Raw genomic sequence first — 11,023 nt, forward strand, 5'->3', positions numbered from 1 at the left:
AAACGTGACCCTTTATATTTTAACCTCCCCCCCCCCCCAACCCAAACCTTTAAAGCTGAACTCTGGAGGAAAAAAAATTCCCCACACACCACCTTATCCTTCATTCCTTCATGCTTTTTGGCACCTCTTCTGGTGGCCCCATTCTGACATCACATACAATGCAGGACCAGCAGTCCTGCATTGTAAGTGATGATGCTGATGACTCACCCACAACCCGGAACATCAGAGTGAAGAGGAAGGCGCCAGCTGCTGGGGGGAGTGAAGGCCTAGGTAAGTAAATGTGCTTTTTAATGGATTCCTAAAAACTAGCATTTAATCCTTGCAGTGCTGGGGTAGCCTCACCATAAGGGTAGTTGTTTCATTTTCCCAGTTCAGCTTTAACGCAAAAGTCCAGCTTGGAAAAATATAAATAAATAAAGCACTGCCCAGCCTTCTGTAAAGATGAAAAATAACCCTGTCTCCAACACCGTCCTTGGCAGACTCGCCTACTTACTGATCCGGTGCCAGTTCTCTTCCAGGTAGAATGATGCCCAGTATCATTCAACTCGCTTTCTGTAAGCCCGGGGTGTCAAGGGGCTGCATTCTCCCCCCATGAACTCGGACCAAGGACACCTTGAAAAAAAATTATATATCTATAGATCTATCGATATATCTATCTATAGATATATCTATCTATAGATATATCTATAGATAGATATATATATATACAGTATATGTACTGTTTGTTTTTTTTGTATGGTAAAAACACTCCAATGGGGAGAGGAGCGCAAATGGACGGGAGTGATCCTGAACCGGAAGTTTGGCTTTTAACTCCATCTATTGACTGTAACCTCTAACTAAGTGGAAATCTTAAGGACCATTCTTACCTTGTTGGGTGCTGCAGTTCACTTGCAATGTCCAATATTCATGGTTAGGCGATGACCCAGTTTGATACTGGATCTTGTCAGCATCTGCACTGCTGCTGATGGTCTGTCAAACATTTAATGGAATTTTGTCAGCAACTCAGCTCTTTAGATCAACTGTGATATGTATAAACAGACTTCTTAACAAACATCTTCAAAGCCATCATTCACTCTGCTTGCACATTTTTATAGTGTAGCCTTGACAGTCAGTGCTTTTAGAGGTTTAACAAACAACTTCAGGTTGAAGTGATAACCACTTTTAACAGCTTACTTTAGAATAAGATTTCCAACAAAGTTCGTAATGGAGAAAAGAAGGGTTTTATCTTGCACATGATGACTCTAAACTTCCAAATGTGCCCTGAAGGCATTTTCAGCAAAAAGAGTTATACTAATTTTCTTTAAATTGGCACATTTTACACTTTTTGCTGGGAACATTAAAAATGTAAATGTCGACAGGTTATGACAAAGCATTCTGAATGTAGGAGGAGTAGGGCTGTTTGCCAAAAAATGGTGCATAGTTCAATTATTGATGATTCAGTAACCAAGTCACATACATCTTTCAGCCAAACAGCCGAGTTTAAAGGGTCGGTCCACTCTAAAGGCATATTCCCTTTTGGAGGAGATGGTAGCAAGAGTTCTACAGCTAAGTACTAGGTTTCCCAACTCGCAGCATCGTCATGAGGAGTATCACACTGGGTTTGAGACTTTTGTTGCTCCATCAGAAGGCATGAGATTCCATAACACAATCAGCTACTAGCTCTGTTCAAGTATTCTGGCAGCGACCAGGAAAGGTTTATAAGTGTTTATGGAGGAATCTGTTTAATTTTTTTCGTTCAGCCCGCGGGTTGAATGAAAAAAATAGAACCATGTATACCTGGCTTTTGATGTAAGCACTTAAATACTGCACAAGCATCTAATCAGAGAACCTTTAAATCCCTTTAATTAATTTACCTCTTAAAGTTTAAAGGTTTAGCTTTAGGAGGGTTGGTTATTAGACATTTTATTACACTGGGACATTTAGCCGAGCCCATAGACAAAGTCTACTGTATATATAAATTGATTTCAACCTCTGTCCATAGTACTCTCAGAACATATGAGCCAGTTACATGAGCAGGGGGATGTAAACTCTTGGAAAACCCTCATACAATGTCCCATTGCTACTTACTGGTGCAGTGTAGAAAATGTGACTTTACTTTGGTGGTAGAAAAGACAGAGAGAAGACAGTTTTTGTTAACATCTCAAAGTTGAAATTCCAAAGCCAACATGATGTGTTCATAGCAATAAGTCAGCTAGTAACAAACAAAAGCCAAAACAGCAGTACATGGACATTAACCAACGTACACTATGCATATGTCCATAATGTAGCAGACAATATAGTGCCAATGGACAGGTAATGTCCCTCAGTTGGGAGAATTTACATTGTATCTACAGAGCAAGACGTGAAGGGGAATCTCCTTAATAGGACACAGTCGGCAGAAAACGAACCAAGGTTTGAACATTCCCTGCTCTTATCTAAAATGCAAAAAAGGTTTTGCTTTTAGGTATAGTTTAAAGCTAAACTCAGTGTAAATGCACAGATGAAAAACATATGAAGGAGCTGTTTTTCCTGCAAATTCTGTACATCTAGTCCTCAGAGTTACACAACTCTGCCACAAAACACAGTCCTGTCTGGTAGGGCAGGGGGCCTGATTTTCCTCTGCTGCAGTTAAGTAAGAGTTCTTGCCCCTTCCACAATCCAGCAACTGGACATGGATAAGAGAAGTAGCATACTGATTAGCTCATCTGTCTGTCACTTTGTTCCCTCCTCCTATCAGCATGTTCTTTGTGAACGCATGAACACAACTAAATGACTTATTTTGCTGCTTCTCCTCTTCCAGTCTATCCCCTATACAGGGGGTGCAAGAGGCTAATATCAGGTCAAATTCAGGTACCTATTGCTTGCATTTGAAAAATAAATGTTGCGATCCTTTAATAAATACAGAGCTGCATTCATTTGTGTATTTTACTATATTCTGGTGTATTTTACTGTACTGCCTGGAGTTTAGCTTTCACGTTAATAAAATGGCTTTTATTGCCTTTCTATATGCCATATCCATTCCATATCCAGTTCCAACAGAACCTGAGTTGCTCTTTAAAGCAAAAATAAAAGTAAGCATCGCATTTCAATTTTTTTTTTACTGCCTCAGTCTACAAACTGCCCAAAGTTGGATTGTAATATATGGTTGTTGTTTGTTATATTGATTTATGTTGAGCTTTTTCATTATCGCATAGTTTTATTATAATGCAAGGCATGGGTAAGCACTGTTACTTTATTGCAGTCTGTTCTTTTATAATTAACCATGTCACTGAAATGACCACTTGATTTAATCCTGCAGCGAGAGAGTTTAATACGGATCAATGTAGCACATTAATTAATAGCATTATAAAATTGGTAAGAGACCGGTTTTATGGACATTAAATTTATTGCCCTGGCAAGCGCTTACAGAGCAGTCTGTTTTTCTTTGTTTCAGAGGCAAATTTCCTTGTCTCCAGAAAGCAGCGTCATGAGCAGCGGCATCCTTTTCCTGGAAAAAGGGAAGACGTGGTACAAAATGTGGGCTTGTGTCCCCAAGAATGAACCTCTTGTTATGTATCTCCAGGGCTCCACTCAGGTAAGAGACTCACTGGTCAGACATGGATTTATCTTGGACTCAGTGCCTTTAGAATCAATGCTCAAGTCAATCCACCCAAAACTGATATATCTGCCAGTAGACGAAGAAGCTGCCTACTTTACAGAGGAACTTTACACATATCTTTAAAATGACAACAAAGGTGCCTTTAGAAATATTTAGTTATAACAATCTACAAAAACATACTTCTAGATAATTGCCGGCTTTGTATTCTTTGCATACCTTATTTTTCTTTTCCTCCCCATTCTGCTGACAGTGGCCATTTATACTAAGGGCAGATTGCTATATCTCCCTTTACTTCCTGGAACTCTGGAACATGTGACTAGGACATATGACCATGCACATCATCTCAAGGGAAAAATGCCTTTCCTTGAGATCTTGTGAGATTATGTAGTTTCGCTTTTCTCAACCAGCATGCTGTGGCACACTGGTGTGCCTCCTGTCCTCCTTAAAGGTGCCTCAAAATGTTGTGGTAGTGGGGCTTCTGATGTTAAAGGGGAACTTTGATGTTAAAAGGGGGGACTCTGATATGAAAGGGGGGCTTCTGATGTGAAGGGGGGTTAGTAATGCAAAGGGTGGTTCTGATGTTAATGGGGGAGGGGGGGAGGGGTCACGTCTAAAAGCTAACATTTTAGACTGGGGTTCCTCGAGGTTTTGCATACTTTTAAAGGGTGCCACGACTTTGAAAAAAGGTCGAGAAACACTGTGCCAGTTACTTGCCTGTTATGGTGACCCTTTGAGTCGGGAAAAAGCAAATGGATTAGGATTTTATAGCTTCCTTTCTTGTTTCAGGTAAGAGTATAAGAAAGTACTAAGATTAAAAAAAGTGGTATCATAAAAAGCCCGTGTATTTCTTCCAATACAGGTTTACTTTAAAATGTGATCCCACTCAACTTGTAAAATCTTTAATTTATTTTATTTAAGGAAAACCTGTGGCCAGGATATATACATTTAAGTATTTAAATAGTTTTAACAAGCTGTAAATAAGTTTTAAAGTAAGCTGTCACTGGCCTCTGTAGCAGCAACCATTGGAGCAATTCATTCTTAAATTTCACAACAGAAGCACTGAAGTCCTTCTCAGAGCAGCTCTGCTCCCCCTCCCAACAGTAATTCAGCAGACTTTCAAAAGGAACAAACAGACAACCATAACAGGAAATGCTATCACAAGCTCAGAGGTACTGAAACATTTTAAAGGTTTTTAAATAAGGTGCCTCCTACACCAGGGAACAGTCCCAGAGCTGGGGGTGTATGATGGGATACAGAGTCATCAATCTCTTTTTCTGCAGCCCCTGTTATAAACGAACAGGAATCCTCTATACTGTTCCTGTCCATTCATAACATGAGGTGATGGTAAACATACTATGTCCAGAATCGTGAATGAACAGGAAGTGATGTACAGTGAACATACCCTGTCCTCAATCATTTACAAGTAGTCAGCGATCACTGATCGCTGAGTGTTTGGACCCGCTCTCCATCCTGACTCGCTGTCACAGGCGTTGCGGGGAAGAGAGCTAGATATCCTCTGACAGCTGACGCCTTCCCCGAACTGCTGGCCCGGCCTCCTGTGACAGCTGTCTCTGGCCACACCCTGCTCTCCTAATCTGTCACAGGAGGCTGAGCGCACAGTGCTCTCCTCCCCCGCACCGCTCGGCCTCCTGTGACAGTTTCTCTCCTCCCCGCTGGATGCTGCGCTGTGTCAAAGGGGGGACAGAGCAGCACCCAGCAGGGAGGGGAGAAACTAGGAATGCGCCGCAATTTCAGCTGGAAAATGGCACTTTCGGCATTTTGCCAAAAGTGCCATTTTCGGACGATTTGTTTCGGCGGCCGAAATTTCAGTGCATCCCTACTTCTAACCCCTTTCCAGCCTATCCAAAACTTTTTGGAATTCCAGTTTACCACCTGGCCCTGCCCGTGTCCATCACCTGTTTATCTGCTCAGGACTGTCTTTACCTTGGAAATAGCTTTAACGGAAATCTATCTTTGATGTTGACATAAACACGCACACGCATTTTATATAGGTATATAAAGGTGTTCATAATAGTTTGAGTACTCCAAACCATCTGGCTTTTTATTCTATACCAAGATAAATATTATATCTTCAAAAAATAGCAGCTTAATGATCCTGCCTGTAACCTACACACTATAGTTAGAGTCTCTCCAGTGCTCAGCAATCATAAACTTTATGTTCCCTCCAAACAAGAATGCGAGACGAGGCGTACAAATTATTTTCACGCGTTTCAGCTCTTCAATATGCATGCTTCTCAAGGTGATCATATAAACGCCACTTCTGCCGATGGAAGAATAAAACGTGTGACTTGCCCTAATGTACTTTTCAAAATAAGAAGTACATGAGAATGTTTGTTATACAGCTGCATCTGAAATGGATTAACATTTTATCACGCTGTAACTTCTGCTTGTGCAGACATAGGTTGTTACGTTTTATATTGAAATGTAAAGAAAAAAAGTTGTATCATATTTTTTTTCCTTTGTTTAAGTTTTTAACCCATATTAAAAATGAAACCTAGAATATAAAGGTTATCTTTTCAATTTTGGTTGTTTTTCTATTCATTCTTCCCCCCTAAAAACCTTCTCTACAAATGGTTTGTCCGCATTGTTATATAAGAGCACTTATAATGATTGTTAAAGTTTGAAAAAAATCAATAGAGCATTGAATACAAAAATAAAAAAGTGGAACGGAATAGTCTGAAAGTAAGGGAGGGTTATAACCCCTATTTTCCCTTCACTTCCTATCCAATAGCCACAACCAGAAGTGAGAAGAAAATCCCTCCAAAGACAGGGAAACTACTGGTGGTCAGCAGGGTCACTGAATCTATACCTGTTCTAATGGCCACCCAACATTTGGGATTTTCTTTCACTAATAATGGTCACCAGGACAAAAAGAGAGGTGAATCTCCCTAACCGGAACATAGATGGCAAGAAAGACCTGACAGGTGTTCTAATCCCTCTCTACTCTTTCCAAAACTTTAAAAAAAAAGAAACGTTTTGGCTCCAGTTGCACTTTAACCCATGGTAGGAAACTGTTACCACTGCATTTTGTTGGTGCCTATTTAACCACAGAAGTGTCCCATGAAGATACAGTCAGGCCTAAAAGCCTTAGCATGACCAGGGCTGGATTTACTCTCTCTGCTGGTTCCTCAATGCACCCCCCTCCCCGCCAACCCGCGCAGGTTTGGTTTTAATTTTTTTATCACTTTTTACATTTATTTCTTATCGCCTTTTACTTTTTTTAAAATTTATTTTCACTTAACTTTATTGCTATCACACAGTAGCTAACACGCCCTGTGTGATAGCATTTGGAGGTGACCGGTTCTCTTTATTGAACGAACGTTCTCCACTCTACATCCTGAACTACCTTGCCGGGGACCCCTGAAAACCACAGGTGGGAGGGAGGCGGCCAGCGGGTGAGAGGCAGCTAGAGGTGGGGGCGGGCTATAGAGGGGGGGTGGCAGGGGAGGATGGACGAGCAGGCTAATTACAAGTGATTTCGGCATCCGGCACCCGAACTGCATATCCCGGGTGTTGGGCGATAGGTATTCCACACCTCTGCTGCCCCTCTACTCCCTGCTGCCCTGAGGCCAAGCCTTGGTGGCCTTGTGGGAAATCCAGCCCTGAGCGTGACGTGAAAAGTATAAGTAACCGGGGTAGACATGAAATCAGGATTGTTATCGGTGCATCGCTACTTAAAATCATTAGAACAGACTTTGATGGGTATCGGTACTAGTATCAGTGCATCCCTAATTTTAAGTCAACTTTCAGTTACGAGAAGTCCCTGGGAGTACATGGTCCCCGACCATGCACACATGGTGGGCTTATCTATCTCACATGTCCTAAGAATAGGTCTTCTCTTTCTGACTGACTCGGTAAGACTCTTCCACCTTCCAACTAGTGTTCTAGGAACATCTCCAATAAACAGGAGCTTTGTTATTCGCCACTGTTTGTAGGAAACAGGCCAAAATAATGCTAAAGTGACACTTTTGTTCCCCATGGTCCCTGTGTGTGTTGTTAAGTTGCCACCACTTCAAGTTCGCTCCCGTGATGGACGACAATCTCAATACAAATTAGTAAACCAAATGTAAGGTTGTAGTCCATTACAGGAGTGAGCTTGGAGCGGTGGCTACTTTACAACACACACAGGGACCATAGGAAACAAAAGTAGACACCCTCCAGAAGGAAGGACAGTGTCAGCACCAATTCCGAGATGATTTGAGGATCTACAGCCGAGTGATACACAAATAAAATGCATCTTTGTTCATAATTTAGGTATTTATATGCATTTTTAAGATTTACCTCCTGAGTTTCAAGCCAAACACCATGCAGTAGGTTGAGAGGTGCAGGGAGAGTTGCAATTTCCCAATGGGTGTTTCTGAAATGTTATTTTCTGTTATGTGTAGATGTCATGAAGTATGTGCAAAGATAAGTGAATATCGAAGCCCTTGGTTACAGCACAGGATTAAAAATGGTATATTTCCTTCTGCACTCGGAAAAGTACATGACAGAATAGGAGTTTTTTTTTCCTCCACCCTATACAGCATTTAAGCCCTGAAGAAGGGGATACACTTTTTAGCCCCCCGAAACACCTTGGCTTGTTAACTTTGATTTCTATTATGGAGTAAACACTTTTGAACACTATATTCATTATAAGGCTCTTGTTCACTTACATTTCCATTAAACTGAACTGTGATTTGGTGCAGCAACTGTCAGGTAACAAATCTACGTGTTTCCATTATAGCCTGATCACAAAAGCCATGAAGGATGGGGATAATGTAGATTTATAAGCCTGTACCGGGAAAGTAAAAATAATTTATCTGCCAACCGTTCCGAACCCTCAGATCTTTTCAGTGTCATATTGTCTCTGCTTTTTATGATGCTTTTTATCTTTCTGTGTATTATTTTCTCTTCTTGTCATTTCCCATCCTCATAAAACTGACTGACCCCTTCATTGTCGATGCACACAAATACATGAGGATGAAGGTGATTCATCATTATGGAGCGTATTCCATAGTACTCACTTTTATTTTGACAACCCTGCGATCCCTTAAATGATTGCAAGCACTACTGTATGGTAACAGTAATTAGTCAGAGCCAGAACATATTTTATGGAACTGGTTGTAAAGCATGCTTGTAAAAATGTTTTATATCAGATAGGAATATCTGGTTAGGTGTTGTAAAAGGTGCAAGCCAATTCCAAGTATATCGGCCTGGATTTCTAGGGAAGCCATGTGGGTCTGGCTCCAGGTCAGCAAGGATTACATGGGCTGAATGTTCAAACCACAAATCAGTCTTTGCTTAAAGCCTTACAATAATACCAGTTTACTGCTAATACTGCAAACCAAGAGACATACTGGATGTTCTAGCCCTTCACTATGAAAACTTTTCATGTGATAGTGCACAGCATGCGCCTATAGCTCTACACTAGAAATGGTAACTCTTTGATGTGATTTCCTTAAAGGAGAACTATGAGGTGAGTGCTTTTCACTCACCTCATAGTTCTAGCTGACCTGTGACAATGAGACTGTCATGGATTTCCCCCTCCCCGCTCCGATCCACCAGCGCTGACTGGCGGAACGGACGGGGCGGGGGCGGGCACAGCTGGCTCTGCCTCTAGATAAGCAGAGCCAGCTGTCACTCACGCAGCTGGGCGGATCTCGACATCGATGTCGGGATCCGCTCCTGCTGCGGCGTCTCAGTATACCGCGGTATACTGAGCTTAGGGGGACGGGAGGACGCTAGTTTGTGTCCTCCCGTTACCCTAAGGAGAACTATGGGGAAAAGCCCTGACCCCATAGTTCTCCTTTAAAGCCAAGAGGTTCTGTCATCCTGTAGCTGTTTTTTGCCCACCCAAGTGTGTGAGATGACACCATTGATGTGGGGGTGGGGGTGTTTACAATGCAGTGGCTTAGGGGCAGGTAGAAAAAATAATTTGCCTGATGATCAACCCAGTAGACAATACGCCACTGGATGCTAATATAGAGAGGTGACTTATATTATCATGCACATTTTCACTGATCACAGGCCCATCTACAGACATGTATAAGATGTCACAGAAGACAATTCATGGCAGCTTTTAAAGGCTGATCTTATGGCACTAACCTTTGCTTCAAAGGCTTAGCGGAATGCAAGCCTTTCGCTTGATGGTTGGCGCTTTTAAAGCATCAAACAACAAAAGTATGATAATGTTCTAATTAGTTGTCTGCAGCAATGACAATTCATACATTGGCCCCAATGTGAGCTGGAGCCTTTGTATGTTACTGTCTTGTGAGTGCTACAGTACTGCTTCCAGGCTATATACTCTCCCAACATGAAGAATAGGCGTACATAAGTCACAGAAAGTAATCTATTTTTTTAACCCCTTAATGAACAGCCAACATAGATCTATGTATTCATTTGACATGCATTCCCACATCATTGGCTGTTTTTAACCCTATAAAGTACATACAAAGGCATCCACAATTGCTTGTGTTTACCCTACTATTCATAGGCACTTGTATACGGGAGTGGAAACTGTGCGTGTGTACATTCATATGCATAATAGTGATAGTCATTAATGGTTATAATTAAAGTAAATAGTCAGGAGAACTAAACACATTGGTTCCCAGTTGGTGATCACTAAATTGTGAGAGTGATCACCTGACAAAGCAGTGTTGCAAAAAATTGGCTTCCCCTTGTCTTTATTGTCAAGGGGCAGACAGACAGATGCTACTCTGTGCTCGCATGCATTTTAGCTGCCAAAATAAGTAAGAAAAGGAAAGCTTCATGACCAGGATCTGTTTGGTCGTGAAGGTACAAAATGAGCCGGGTCGGGAAAGAGTTGAGCAACATAGGGTAATGAATAATCTGCACTAGTAGTATAAATACCATATAATAATAATATTTCTAAATGTCCTTCTTTACTTACAGGATGTCCGACCTCAACGTGCTATACCTCTGCCAGGATACGATGTTGGTTTACCAAGTACCAGCGAAAAGGTGGACTTAAAGCATGTGTTTAAATTAAGCCAATCCCAGCAAACTTTGTATTTTAGTGTGGAAGATGAAGAACTGCTGATGAAATGGATGGGGCTTCTAAGTCGAGCATCTAAAGGGGAAATGACAGAGGAGGTGGAATGTCTTGAGAATGCCTAAATTTCCACATTCCGAAACTTGTAACAGACGTTTCTTCAAGAAAATAAAAAAGTCTATGAAGTTTGACAACCAAGTAACTTTCCTGACATGCTCATGTCTACATATTAACATCTGTGGTGTTCCCCATTTTCTGTAAATTTTCATATTTGTACTTGTGTACAATACGTAACCTGTGTCCCGTGCCTCCAAACAGGCAGATCTTTCTTGCAGTCTCGACACTGCAGTTATAGCACAACATTTCTTCCGTCTACTGTTTTGTATATGTGTATTTGAGAAAGCAAAGTCTAAATCCTGTTTAGTGCAGAATGT

The 11,023-nt window shown here is 41.4% G+C and overlaps 1 protein-coding gene across 1 annotated transcript in view; it reads left to right on the plus strand.

Moving 5' to 3' along the window:
* FGD3 (FYVE, RhoGEF and PH domain containing 3) overlaps positions 1 to 10,762 on the plus strand; it is a 186,819-nt gene extending 176,057 nt beyond the window's left edge. Inside the window, exons 18-19 of the mRNA XM_018567127.1 lie at positions 3,413 to 3,553; positions 10,490 to 10,762. Of these exons, the coding sequence (XP_018422629.1) occupies positions 3,413 to 3,553; positions 10,490 to 10,714 (366 nt within the window). The 3' untranslated portion in view covers positions 10,715 to 10,762. The remainder of the gene's footprint in view (positions 1 to 3,412; positions 3,554 to 10,489) is intronic.
* Positions 10,763 to 11,023: the final 261 nt, after the last annotated feature.

This window comes from Nanorana parkeri, unplaced genomic scaffold (genome assembly GCF_000935625.1).
Source record: "Nanorana parkeri isolate BGI_ZX_2015 unplaced genomic scaffold, ASM93562v1 scaffold1011, whole genome shotgun sequence".
NCBI lineage: Eukaryota > Metazoa > Chordata > Amphibia > Anura > Dicroglossidae > Nanorana > Nanorana parkeri.